Below are 13,995 nucleotides of genomic sequence, written 5' to 3' on the forward strand. Positions count from 1 at the left end.
TCGAACCCGGGACCCTTCATTCCGCAGGCCGACGCTCTATCCACTGAGCCAAACCGGTTAGGGCTCAACTGATTTTTTTAATAAGCATTTCCATGGAGAAAAGAATGTCTTCAAAAAACAGTGCAGAAACAATTGCATAGCATTCATTCGATATTACATGGAAAAATAAATAAACTTCTACTCCTATCTCATAAGATATCCAAAATTAATTTGAGGTCAACCATAGACTAGACAAACAAATAAACAAAGCCATAAGCAAAACTATAAAACTTCTACAAGAAACCACTGGAGAAATTTATGATCTTGGGTAGGCAAAGATTTCTTAGAGAGAAGACAAAAAGCACAAGCCATTAAAATATAATAAACTGAACTTTATAAAAATGAAAAAGTTCTGCTTTTCAAAAGACAGTTAAGAAAATGAAAACCACAAGCAGAAGAATATATTCAGAATGTGTATATCTGCCAAAGGACTTGTATAGAGAATATATAAAGAACTCCAACTCAATAATAAAAGACAGCACAATATTTAAAAGACAAAAATCTCCAGTTTGGTTCAGTGGATAGAGCATCGGCCTGCGGACTGAAAGGTCCCGTGTCATATTGAATAATTCCATTTATGTAATATTTTTGAAATGGAGATCAGATTCATGGCTTCCAGGAGTGAGGGGGGAGCAGGAGTGAAGTGGGTATGGTTATATAAGGGCAATAGGAAGGTTCCTGTGGTGATTGAACGGTTCAATATTTTGACTGTCATGGTGAATACACAAAACTACATATGATAAAACTGTATAGAACTAAATGTATAAGTATACAAATTAGTATAAGTAAAGCTATCTTTACAAATAAGATCAATGAATTTTATCAATATCAATATTCTAGTTGTGATATTATACTAAATTTTGCAAAATGTTACCATTAGGTAAAGTCTACAGGGATCTCTCTGTATTGTCATAACTGCAAGTGAATCTACAATTATCTCAATAAAAATTTCAATTTAAAAAAATGGGCAAAAAATTTAAACAGATATTTCATCAAAGATACACAGACGGCAAATGAGCACATGAAACAAACTGTGGAATTCATAAAATAGAATTCAACTCGGCAATAATAATGAATGAATTACTGATACACACAACCAGATGGAGAATTTCACAGATACTGTTACATAAAAGTCAAACAAAAAAAAGAATGTATATATTATGAATCAAAATAGTGGTTGCCTATAGTGGATGAGGAGATTAACTAGAAGTAGGTCCAAGAGCACTTAATTAGGCAATAGAAATATTCTATATTTTGACTGGGGTTTTGGTCATAAGGATGGGTATATACTTCTCTCAAAACTCAACCTTGCTGAAACCGGTTTGGCTCAGTGGATAGAGCATCGGCCTGCGGACTGAAAGGTCCCAGGTTTGATTCCAGTCAAGGGCATGTACTTGGGTTGCGGGCACATCCCCAGTAGGAGATGTGCAGGAGGCAGCGATGTTTCTCTCTCATCGATGTTTCTAACTCTATCTCTCTCCCTTCCTCTCTGTAAAAAATCAATAAAATATATGTAAAAAAAACAAAACTCAACCAGTTGAAAACTTAAGATCTGTGCATCTTATTGAATATATAGCTCAATTAAGAAAAATAGTAAAACAGGCAGTATTCAGGTATGTAAAAATTGTGAAGATGGCCCTTGAATGCCTCTATTTTGCAGGAAGGGGTTTGGGGGAAATCAATCTAGAATATATAAATTCCAAACTGCACAGAATACTATATAATAAAAGGCTAATATGCAAATTGTCCCCTTGGGAGTTCAACTGCTCACTATGACGTGCACTGACCACCAGGGGGCGGCACAGAGCGAAGGAAGGCCCTGGCCTGCAGCCAGCCAGGCCTAGGGACCCTACTCGTGCACGAATTTCGTGCACCAGGCCTCTGGTATCATATAAAGACCATCACACCTGGCCCCTGCCTTCCTGGCCAGTCTTATCTTCTGAAGTCTCTACTCAAACATGTGCTAAACTATTACTGAACCAAATGCATGTAATTCTGTTACTTCGTGCCTCTGTTCCCTAATGTAGAGTATTAATCAGTTAAATATGACCCCTCTCTTGCTCCTTGTGAATTCCTACTTATCTTTCAAATCTCATGAGAAATATCATCTGACATCTAAATAGACTTTCCTGCCCTTCTGAGTTCTCATAAAAAGGGCAACTAACATTCACAGAGTACTTAACATATGTTAGACATTTTTACACATTACCTCATTCTATTACCAGAATGAGAAAGTTGACAAGTTAATGACCATTGGAGCAGTTTAATCCTGAAATTTTGCTCAGCAGTGAGGGAGTGACAGCTCAGACAATATTCAATACATGCAAAAATACTGCTATGTTGTTGTTTTTTTAAATAACGAGTATTAAAGAATCCTAGGAAAACATACCTGGCTCTAACTCTTCCAGGCAAGAAAAAAAGAAAAGCAAATGTACTTAGATGCTCCTTTTGGACACTTACCTATATTCTTTCGTGCCCTGGGGTGGCAGTAAGCCCTGAAGTTCTACCACAAATCCCTCGTGCAATAAACAATGAGAAACAGGAAGGCTAGAGGGGGAAAAAATTGAAAGTTTTAGAAGGCAAAGAACAGAAGCTAACATCCTACAATTAAATCCAAACTGTAAGAGTCCATGCATGACCTCACTGAGCTTGTAAATCCCAGACATTTCATGTGTACGCACACTCCCCTGGGGAAAGCTTCCACAGCTTTCATCTTTCCCACCCCCCAAATAATGCATGACAATAATATCTTTTTCCTGATGACTCAAAAGTTTTAAAATATACTGTGTTATGTGACCTTTACATTATAAAACCCCAGGAATGCCTGAAGTACCTAGTATAGCAACACACCCTAATTTGTTCATGCTTGGCATAAACTTAACCCCTCCTCCAACTTATGAGAAAATTTGACATTTGAGAGTAAATTGGTTTAAATGAAGAAATTTACTTTTCTATGTCCTGCAACACTTTTTATTTTGCTTATATTCTGGATACCAGACATATTCCAAATAGATCAATTTGATCAAATTACTGTCTTCAAGTCATTTGTACTAGAGAGGCCTGATGCACGAAATCTGTGCAAGAGTAGGCCTTCCTGCCCCCGGCTGCCGGCACCAGCTTCCCTCTTCCCTCTGGCACCAGGGACCCAGGCTTCCCTCGCAGCCTCGGCTTCCTCTGGAAGGATGTCTGGTCTAATTAGCATCTTACGCTTTTATTATTATAGATTAGTTTGTATAGCAGTACGTTTGTATAAATGGCAGTCTATATAAGGGTATGTTCCTTTTCATGTAAAACCAAGTCTTATGCTACCATTGATGCTTAATTCCTACTACAGCAGGTCCTCGGGTTATGTCGGAGATCCATTCCTACAGCGCAACATAAAGGCGATTTTCGCTGTAAGTCGGAACCCACCTACGTCACTCACATGGAGCACAGACACAGCAGTAATGAAGTGAAACAGTAAAAAAATTTTAAAAGAAAGATAACAATCCCTGACCTTTACTTGTGGTAAATAAATAATAAAAAACATAAAGCACATATGTACATACGTCAAAATGACGGAACGCTTTTTTTCTTAAATAAATGGGAGATGGCAACGTAACCACGAAACGACGTACGTCAAGTCCAACGTAACCCGAGGACTGCCTGTAATATGAACATGCTTTCATGTTTCACGAAACTTGAGCTAGATACAGAACCTAAGAAGCTCAGTATAGAAACTAGAAATAAACAGCAAACCCTAACATAATACGCTGTTGATAGCTTATTTTTGGTTGGTTCCTTCTATCTCAAGATTTGACAGTTTTACTCAAAATCATTTTGTATTTAATTAAAGTGGACCCTAGTAATTTCTTTCAATTAAAAACCTTAGTAGAGGGCTAAAAGGATATTTTCTCGGAAAAGTTAACATTACATGTTGAAAAAATACTTTATTTTCTAGTTGATATCCATTATGTGCTTTACATGGAATAGAGAAAAGTTATTTTTCTTTACCAAGTTCAGTAGAGAGAAGGAAAAAATGTTTAATGATGTGATCGTTTTCAAGTTCTCTAGAGACTGTGGACAGCTGGCACTACAAAACACGAACACTCTGAGAACAGTATTAACTTTTCTCACTTTAAAAAAAAGATACTTAATATTGCTGGGTCTCAGCTTCCCATTTTGTAAAACTATAAAGTGCTGAAATCAGCTACCTGGTTTTCTTTGGGCATTAACCCCTAAAGTAACTTGCTTCTTTGGGTTATCATTATCACCACTTAAATGCAGAGAATCCTGTTTTTAGATGGGGCCATCGGGGTGTTTTGACCTCCAACACTTAAAAACCAGTTCAGCCTAAAACTAATTCAAAACAAGGCCCAACTATTTCCTACTATGCCTGTAGGTCCTCAGTTACAGGGGGCGGAGGAGGGGAATGTCCAGGTTGCGTAGGCCCGACAAATCAATAGAAACCCAGAGCTGGAAAGCATCCCCCATTATACGGCTCTTGGGGACCCAGAGAGGGTGAGCAACCAGGCTCGGGTCACACAGCAAGCAGGAGCGGAGCGTCTCCCCAGCACCCGCTGCGGTCCTGGGATTACCAACTACTTCAAGGGCCCTGGCTCCGCAGACCAGGGGCCCCGGGAGGCCCCGCGAGGTCACGGGGAGTCGGGCCCAGCTCGGGACCTACTCGGTGGGCTGCACGAAGTCGCAAGCGTCCGCCCGGCACACGTAGAAGCTCTTCCCTTTATTCGGGCCATCGCGAACGCCGGTCTTCAGGAAGCAGGGAGTCCCTGAGGAGAGAAGGTCGACAACAATTACGCCAAGACAGGTGGAGCACCCTGGGGGGGCCCTGGGACCCTGGCCCCTCACCATGCTGCGGACACCTAACTAATTCCATCGCGTTCTTTTCCGGGCCTCTCCCACCAAGTCCCGCCCCAACACCTGCTTCCGCTTTTCAGTCGGTCCTCCAGAACCAATCATCAGTCTTAAGCCCTCCCATAATTCACCGCCGTGGCATTAACCCCACCCTCTAGCTATTACCAGCCAATCATACTGGAGGTTCGCTCACCTCCAACCAATCATAGCTACACTAAGACTTGGCGCGCGCAGAAATCAAATCTGAGGCTGAGGCGTGAGGGCGGGGCATTTGGCTGCGGGGCGTGGCTAAGGCTGGAGGGTGGTTTAGACAGGAGGTGGGCGGGGAGAGGGGGGCTTCGCTTGGCAGGAACTCGGGGAGCTACGGGCTGGACTAAGGCTGGGGCGACTCGGGTTTCTACTTAAGACCCTCTAGGGGGCGGCCCTAGAGGAAACACGGATTTACAAACCGCAGGGAGGAACGCTGCACAGAAGGCTCGCTCCGCCCGGTGGCCGAGAACGCCGCGAGCTGCCCCGGTCTCCCCGGGCCGGGGCCTGGCGCTCGGGGGCGCTCTGGCGCTGTGCTCGGTCACGGTCACTGGGGAGGACAGGCCTGGAGGAGCGGCCCCCGCAGGAGGAGCCGTAGAACTTGTGGTGCTGGAGCGGCGGGGGCAAGAGGGGGTGCGGGTGAGAGGTGATGGGGGCGTCCCTTAAAGCTGCGTGGTGAACTGACAGGTCTGCACCGGACAGGCATAACGGACCCCACAACAGTCTTTTAAATTTGTGTAGCGCTTTGGACCCCACAGAGTGCCTACGCACGCATGTCTCTCTACTCCACAACCTGGAGAGATGGGCAGCATTTTATGGAGGACCCCCGAGACTCAGAGGGGTTAAAGCGACTCCCCCCAGGTCATAGAAGCAGCGAATTACCGACAGGTGCCCAGGGGACCGCGCAGCTGCCTCCCGTGTGTGTACAGATACAGGGGTCCTCAAACTACGGCCCGCGGGCCACATGCAAATACAAATAATGTATTTGTTCCCGTTTTGTTTTTTTACTTCAAAATAAGATATGTGCAGTGTGCATAGGAATTTGTTCATAGTTTTTTTTTAAACTATAGTCCGGCCCTCCAACGGTCTGAGGGACAGTGAACTGGCCCCCTGTTTAAAAAGTTTGAGGACCCCTGGTACAGAATGTTCTCTAGACGCTGGTAGTGTAGGGGTGGAGGGGAACTTTGTCAAACTTTTTTCTACTAGTATGCTCTGTTAATATTAAAAATTGAGGGTGAAATTAAAGGAAAGGGGACTGTATTTGAAATCGCAATCCAAGTTATCCATTAAAAAGGGAGGAATAGCCTAGCCGGTTTGGCTCAGTGGATAGAGCCTCAGCCTGCTGACTGAAGAGTTCCGGGTTTGATTCCAGTCAAGGGCACATGCTCAGGAGCGGGCTGAATCCAAGTAGGTGGCATGCAAGAGGCATCCGATGGATGATTCTCTCATCATTGATGTTTCTGTCTCTCCCTCTCCTTTCCTCTCTGAAATATATATATATGGAGGAATAGAGCCCTAGCTGGTTTGGCTCAGCAGATAGAGCATCAGCCTCCAGACTGAAGGGTCTCAGTTGGATTCCTGGTCAGGGCACATGTCTGATTGTGGGCTCAAACCCAGTAGGGGGTGTGCAGGAGGCAGCAATCAATGATTCTCAGCACTGATGTTCCTATCTCTCCTCTCCTTTCCTGTCCGAAATCAATAAAAATATATTTTTTTAAAAAGAAAAAAAATGATTTTAAAAATGGAGGAATAGAAATCAGACTTATTGCAATAGAGATGGTTTCGTATTACAGCTATTGAGGGCCATATGGCCAGACATATGGTGTGGCATGTGCTGCTGTACTTAGTGGGGACAGCAGGACAGAAAAGCTGCAATATCTAGGAAGCCTGGGCTATATGATAAATGTAAATGCCACGGGGGTCTGGAAGAGGGAAGGCAAACGTCAGGTATCATTTATTAGTTAAACAAGTACATATTAAATAGCTTTTTGTGTGTCCGGTGTGGACTGGGCACTTCAGAAATAATAGAATTTATTTATTCATACACACAAAGTTTCTAACAACTAAACAGAAAAGGCTTACTCAATATTTGGTAGAGACTGAACACTTAAATAATCATCTAAAATAGTATTTAAATGTGAAGATGAGTGGGATTAGCAGTAAACTCTGTAGGGCTAGATAAAGATGTTCCTGGAACCTAAGTGGAGTTAGTTTATATATAACTACCCCTCTGAAATGCCTATAGATAAATTTAGAGATAAGACAAAGCAAAAACAAATAGAGGCATTTTCATTATTCCCAGATTATAATTCTTGCACTGAGACATTTTTAGGTACATACATTTAATAGACTCTGTATTGGGAGAAGCAGGCCACAAACACTGGGTTTGCAGGAAGAGGGGCATAGTAATTTAATTAGTTTTTGAATAATATCCTTTTGAAACAAGACAAAATCAGGGCCTCCCTAAATATTCCATTCAGGAAGAAGCTCTTCCTCTGTAAGTATCCCAGCCAATATCTCAAGTCCAACCCCATGAAAGTGTGCACAGCTAGATCACAGAAAGGGGGAATATTTCTTCCATAAATATGTGATATGCTAGACATCTGTAATAATGTCAACAATAAAAATAAAGGAAAAAATGTTTAGGCTCTGGACAGTTTATCCTACCTAATCATATTCATAAGAGTGAAAAAACAAGTTTGTCACTGGGTGAAGGGTGGCCATGATATCAGCATAAACTATAATGAATTGTACAATATACACTTTTCAATATATACACGTACAGTAGGGTATGTGCATTAACTCTGACTCTTTATTCACATTTTTAACTTATGTCCTGAAATAGCTTGCAGACCTGTGGAGAAACCATTGAAGAATGTGCTTTACAGACCTCTATTTTGAGTCAAATTGAGATCTTGATTTGGTTTTTCTTTAGAGATTCATTTCCTCAAAAGGAATGCCTAGGCTAGGTCCTAGAGCTAGATGGCTTAAATACACCGGTTAATGGTCCAATAAATTCTTTCCATTCCGGGGCTAGTCAAACACAAAGTATGTGATGGGTTTGCTCCCAAACTGGATTGTGGTAATGGCTGCACAACTATAGAAATTTATTAAGACTCTGAAGTGCATACTTTAGGTGAATTCTGTGGTATCTAAGTTATCCCTCAAATAGAAGCTGTACAAAACAAAGAAACAAAAGATATAATGTATAAGCAATGTCAGGACGTCAGCATGGAAAACAAGAGCTAAGGTTAATTATCTAAGCTATTTTGACATCTTAAGGAAATAAGAAGAAGTAAAATAGTACAAACTGTTCCATTTCAGACAATGTAGCTCCTTAAGCAGACTTGTTCTCCAATGTGTGAAATGAAATCCAGAGTGGTTTAAACACTCATTGTTGTTTGTAGGGAAATAGAAGGAACGTATTTTCTCTAGTCAGTGTTGTGCTGGCTGGCATATATAAACATGTCAGACATCTAGAAGATAACAGTGGTAAGAGGCTCAGCTAGAACAGCCATCCCTTGACATCTTGGCACTATCCATATGATCTATAATAATAAAAGGGTGATATGCTAATTAGAACGGATGTCCTTCAGGATGAAGCTGTGGCTGGAGGGATGCCTGGATCCCGGGTGCTAGAGGGAAGCCAGTTCCAGCAGCCGGGAGAAGGAAGGCCTACTCTTGCACAAATTTTGTGCATTGGGCCTCTAGTTTAAAAATAATCAGCAAAGCCAGGTTTCAAGTTATTTGTAAAATTCCAACTTCTATGCAACCTTATTTTAAAATTAAATTATTCAATTGTGTTTTCCAATTAATTGGTAAACCAAAATATATTTAGTTTTCTGAATGTATATCCCTGTGGCTTTTGCTCATTGTTTTGGGATGGGGTGGGAGGGGGTCACAGTTATGACACAAATTAATAGGGAAACATCACTGGAGCCTACTTTTTTAAAATCCTCCCTCGAGCATATGTTTTTATTGATTTGAGGGAGAGAGGAAAGGAGAGAGAGAAAAAACATGGATGTGAGAGAGAAACATTGATCAGTTGCCTCTTGTAAGCGCCCTGACCAGGGATCGAACCTGCAACCTAGGTATGTGCCCTGACCAGAAATTGAACCCGAGACTTTTAGATGTACAGGACAAAGCTCCCACCAACTGAGCCACACTGGCCAGAGCTAGCCTAACCTTTTCTGAGGTGTATGCTAGGTGCTTTTACATGCATTCTTAGTTCTCATAACTACCCTGCAAGTGGGCATTCTTTTATCCCCATTTTAAAGCATAAGATTTCAAAGTTTAGAGTCCTTAAGAGCTTGCCCCAAGGCCCTGCTCCTAACCACTGCCTTAAGAGCCTCTCCTTGGACTTTGGAATCAAATTAATCTTCTCCCAGCTCAAAGTCACAAAGCTGACACCAGCAGATGGGGACTGGAAGTCATTTTTCGAGATTCCCAATCCAGTTCTTGACACTGTGGTATTTTTGTGAAGCATAAATTATTCAGTGATTCACGCAAATATCTCACCAACCCCATAGCCAAGCATTCAGATATTTGTGGTATACAGACATGGCTTAACAAATCCAAGAGGGGAAAAAAAACAAACCGGGTCCTGCCATTTTCTAAATGATCACTAGGTGGCAGCATATTAACATAAAAACCAAATGGAAGGCCCTCCTCTTCTGAGGTTCTATTCTTTTTGCTTAACAATAGGTAATGCTAATTCAATTTCATTTCATTGTGTGCCTTTCAAAAAACGACCATTTTCAATTCGTCCTTTAACACAGGCACAGTCAGGTTGCCATTATAGTAGGAACGACTCTGGTTATAATTTGAAAACACAGGAGACTTTACACATTCTTTAGTCGTACCAATATTTTGTATGAGTTTCAGTGGTGTTAAAATTGTATCCCTAATAACAGTCTCAGGACAAGGCAACCACCGATCTGCTTTCTGTCTTTAGAAATTTGCCATTAAACATTTTTAAGCATTTCATATAAATGAATTCGCAGAATATGTAGTCTATTGCCTCGTATTCTTTCACTTAGCATCATGCTTTTGAGGTTCATCATGTTATATAGCATGTATCTGTACTTCACTCCTTTTTATTGCTAAACAGTATTCCATGATATTCATTCACCAGTTGATGGATATTTGGGTTGATTTCCCTCTGGGGTTATTAGGAATAATGTTATGAACATTAATACACACTTCTTTATATGGGCATTTGTTTTCATTCCTCTTGGGTGTGGTTTTAATTTCTAAAACACGCATGTATTGCTGTCATATTTTTTAAAAAATGTACTGACCACTCTATATAAGCAATTTAAAGCTGCAAACATGTAATGCTAGTTACTAATTTTTATCAAGCGTGCAATCAACCAAAATCACATATTTCTTTTTTCACACGTGAACTCAAATCTCCCTCACCTGGTGCATCGAATTGCCTGAACTTAACTAGGGATTCTATCTTTCATCTCATTAGTTCTGACCCATCATTCTAACCTGTCCACTCCCGTCAGCTGGCTTATTAGTGCCATCTCCTGACTCTGTGTCAACTGAACACTTGACAAGCTGCTCCCTTTGCCTTCAAGTTGTCAGCAAAAATGCTCAACAGGCACTTGAGCACAACCTGGAGAGATCTCCAGGTAAACATGACGCTTAGTTGTCATGCTTTGGGTACGGTCATTTAGTCAGGCACGGAGTCCCATAAATGCTGCTTGTTCCTTCTGGTCCAAGCACCTCACTGCAGATCCTGCATGCTCTATATAGCTGGCGCTTGATTAACCAGCCTCCAAAGTATAGCAGAAAAGGAAGTGAGGTTAATCTGGGTGATTTTTTTCTTGGTAAACAGGACACAACACAGACTAGAAGCCACAAGGGGATGTGGCTCTTCAGGACAATGGCTGTCACCTTACACTCATTCAGTTGCAACATCTCCTGTCCTGTCAATTTGCCTCACAACACCTGTCACTTCTCACTTCTCCGCTAACCAGCCGCCTCCTTCCTCTCCCTCTTGGTCCTCTCTCAAGGTCTGCATGCATCTGAATGAAGGCTAAGTGAGGGATTTGCTTCAGTCCAACAATGAGAAGAGGAAGAGTTAATAACTCTTTTGATGAAGATCTGAGGCAGCCTTCCTGGGCAGCTCAGGGCAGCCCCTTCAAAAGGTCTAGCTCTTCCTAGCTCTTCAGTTCCTTTTTAGTACTTTCTCACGTTCCCTTTCCTGGACTGAACTTCCACCTTACTCAAAAGCAGAAACTGACAGACCAGCCCGGCCGGCGTGCCTCAGTGGTTGAACGTCTACCTATGAACCAGGAGATCATGATTTGACTCCCGGTCAGGGCACCTGCCTGAGCTGCAGACTTGATCCCCAGTGGGGGATATGCAGGAGGCAGCCGATCAATGATTCTCTCTCATCATTGATGTTTCTATCTCTCTCTTCCTCTCTGAAATCAATAAAAATATATTTAAAAAAAAGAAAAAGGAAAGAAACCGACAGACCTAAAGTGTTTCTCCTACTGTCCCAGAGAGCAAAGCCTTGCCCCAGTGCTATGGCGCTTGCTGCCTCTCCTGGTGTCTGAAGGGCTTCTTCCTGTGGGCAGGCAGTCTTCCTCCTTCAGAAGTTGCCTGGTGCAGAGCGGGGAGGGGAGGATGGATCAGAGGCCCATCTGCTCCCAAGGGCAGAGCTTGGGTGGGGCAGGGGGTGTGAGGTTCTTCTTTCTGTGGTTTGTTGGCTTTTATTTCTGCTTTCTCACTCTTATGTGCTAATTGCTCATTCCTTTTCCCCAATTCCTCTTTTTCACCTGCTTCCCCCATAACACCTCCCTCCAACCCTCAATACTTCTTTGGTCCAGAGGAGACAAAAACAGCATTTTGTGGTGGTTGTGGAGGACGCATGGCCCAGCTTCGTTGTGTTCCCACCCAGAACTCCGCATGTGTTTAAGCGATCCCTTTTCCTCCTTCTTCAACTTTTCTCATGATGACACCATTCCTGCCACTTTAGTAGTCACCCATTTCTTATGGAAGAGCTGAAGCATGGCTAAGTAGGAGGAGAGCGGGGCGGGGGGGGGGGGGAATTCTGCTCATTCGAATGGTTTTTCTTTTAACTTGTGTGCCCTCCCCAAGTGCCATGGACTGACTTAATTTTGTTCCTCCAAATTCATATGTTGAAGCTTTGCTGGCCAATGTGGTAGTATTTGGAGATGGGGCCTTTGGGAGATAATTAGGTTTAGATGAGGTCACGGGGGTCTCTCTCTCTGTCATGTGAGGACGCATTGAGGAGTTGGCAGTGTATAAGTTGGGAGGAGGGCCCTCGTCAGTCAGTTGGCATCTTGATCTGGGACTTCCCAGCCTCCAGAACCGTGAGAAAATAAGTTCCTGCTGTTTAAGCCACCCAGTCTATGGCATTTTGTCACAGCAGTCTGAGCAGACGAATGCAAATTCCCAAGCTAATTATTTGCACCCAAATCTACATGTAAATTGAATTAGCTAATTAATACAGGTATAAAGAACCTCAGGATAGGAGTCTCTAGTGACTTCATTTCCCATTAATTCCCATATATTCACTTGGAACTCCTGGATTAAACTATCTTGACTCCTCATTTAACTGTAAAGCGCTCAGACAATTTTATCCAAATATTCCTCTGTCCACACCGCCTTGATAGCCTGACTCTTTCTGAAACTTTACACTTCTCTTTCTCTAAATTAGCCTTTTGGGCTGAGGACCCAAGCAAGGATCCCATTTTGTGGCAAAACCCATGCTTGCATTTCATTCTCTTGCCCTGTTCTCTCCACTATTGTGTTAAGAGTTAGGTAGTAAAGTAAGGCTGTCTGGTTTCCTTTTCAGGAGTAGAGAGGATTCAAATGGCCAGCTTGTCATTGATGTCAATAATGATGATGATCTCTAACATTTATGACTTCTCCTTCACATGAATATCTCATATAATCCTTATAACAAATCCTACGAAGTAATGGGTATTATTCTCATTTTATGGAGGAGGGAATCGAGGCCAAGAGAAATTAACTGCTAAAGACTACACAACCGGTGAGTGATATCAGGATTTGAACCTTGGAGTCTAAGTCCAGAGTTCACATTCCTGACTATTGAGTTATCGAAGCACTCATTGGGCACATCATTTAAAAGGAGCAAAGCCGTAACCGGTTTGGCTCAGTGGATAGAGCATCGGCCTGCAGACTGAAAGGTCCCGGGTTCGATTCCGGTCAAGGGCACATCTCCAGTAGGAAGTGTGCAGGAGGCAGCTGATCGATGTTTCTCTCTCATCAATGTTTCTAACTATCTCTCTCCCTTCCTCTCTTTAAAAAATCAATAAAAAATATATTTAAAAAAATAAAAATAAAATAAAATAAAAGGAGCAAAAAGTCAAAGTGGAAGATCCTAAGACAGTGATGGCGAACCTTTTGAGCTCAGCGTGTCAGCATTTTGAAAAACCCTAACTTAACTCTGGTGCCGTGTCACATATAGAAATTTTTTGATATTTGCAACCATAGTAAAACAAAGACTTATATTTCGATATTTATTTTATATATTTCAATGCCATTTAACAAAGAAAAATCAACCAAAAAAATGAGTTCGCGTGTCACCTCTGACACGCGTGTCATAGGTTCGCCATCACTGTCCTAAGAGGAAGCAGTTGCAGCCTCAATTATATCTCACTGCAGCTTACTTCTTAGGAGGGCTCAAATGTTGACTAGTTTTTTTGGGTGGAAAGATTACTAAATATCATAGTTGCCAAGCGGAAGTCTCCCAGTTTACTGCATTTGAATGACCCATACTTAATACTACACTGAATACCTCTCTCTCCATCAGGGAAAATGTTTCAGGTGAGGAATTTAGGCGTATGTGTGTGTTGGGAGCTGATGTTGGACAGAGCCAGTAACCCTTACTCAATAGTGACGCTAACTCCAGCCACTTCAGACTCCTAAACACTGCTCAATGTTTTCCTTCCATAGTGGTGCCTTTTTGCACACAGCACCCCAACTTGTCACTTTTATGGCTAGAAGGTACTTGGCCCACACTTAGGGAATAAAGACCATTTTGCATCAGCGCCCTCTAATGGGGCTGGT

General features: G+C 42.2%; 1 protein-coding gene across 3 annotated transcripts in view; it reads right to left on the reverse strand.

Moving 5' to 3' along the window:
* Positions 1 to 4,934, reverse strand: part of TTF2 (transcription termination factor 2) — a 34,519-nt gene extending 29,585 nt beyond the window's left edge. For all 3 annotated transcript variants that reach the window (XM_023761234.1, XM_006097490.3, XM_023761235.1), the window contains exons 1-3: positions 4,888 to 4,934; positions 4,706 to 4,808; positions 2,500 to 2,586 (exon numbers count right to left, since the gene is read on the reverse strand). In XM_023761234.1, coding sequence (XP_023617002.1) covers positions 2,500 to 2,586; positions 4,706 to 4,808; positions 4,888 to 4,915 — 218 coding nt within the window. In that variant the 5' untranslated portion in view covers positions 4,916 to 4,934. The remainder of the gene's footprint in view (positions 1 to 2,499; positions 2,587 to 4,705; positions 4,809 to 4,887) is intronic.
* Positions 4,935 to 13,995: the final 9,061 nt, after the last annotated feature.

Source organism: Myotis lucifugus, unplaced genomic scaffold, assembly GCF_000147115.1.
Source record: "Myotis lucifugus unplaced genomic scaffold, Myoluc2.0 scaffold_203, whole genome shotgun sequence".
In the NCBI taxonomy this organism is placed as follows: Eukaryota; Metazoa; Chordata; class Mammalia; order Chiroptera; family Vespertilionidae; genus Myotis; species Myotis lucifugus.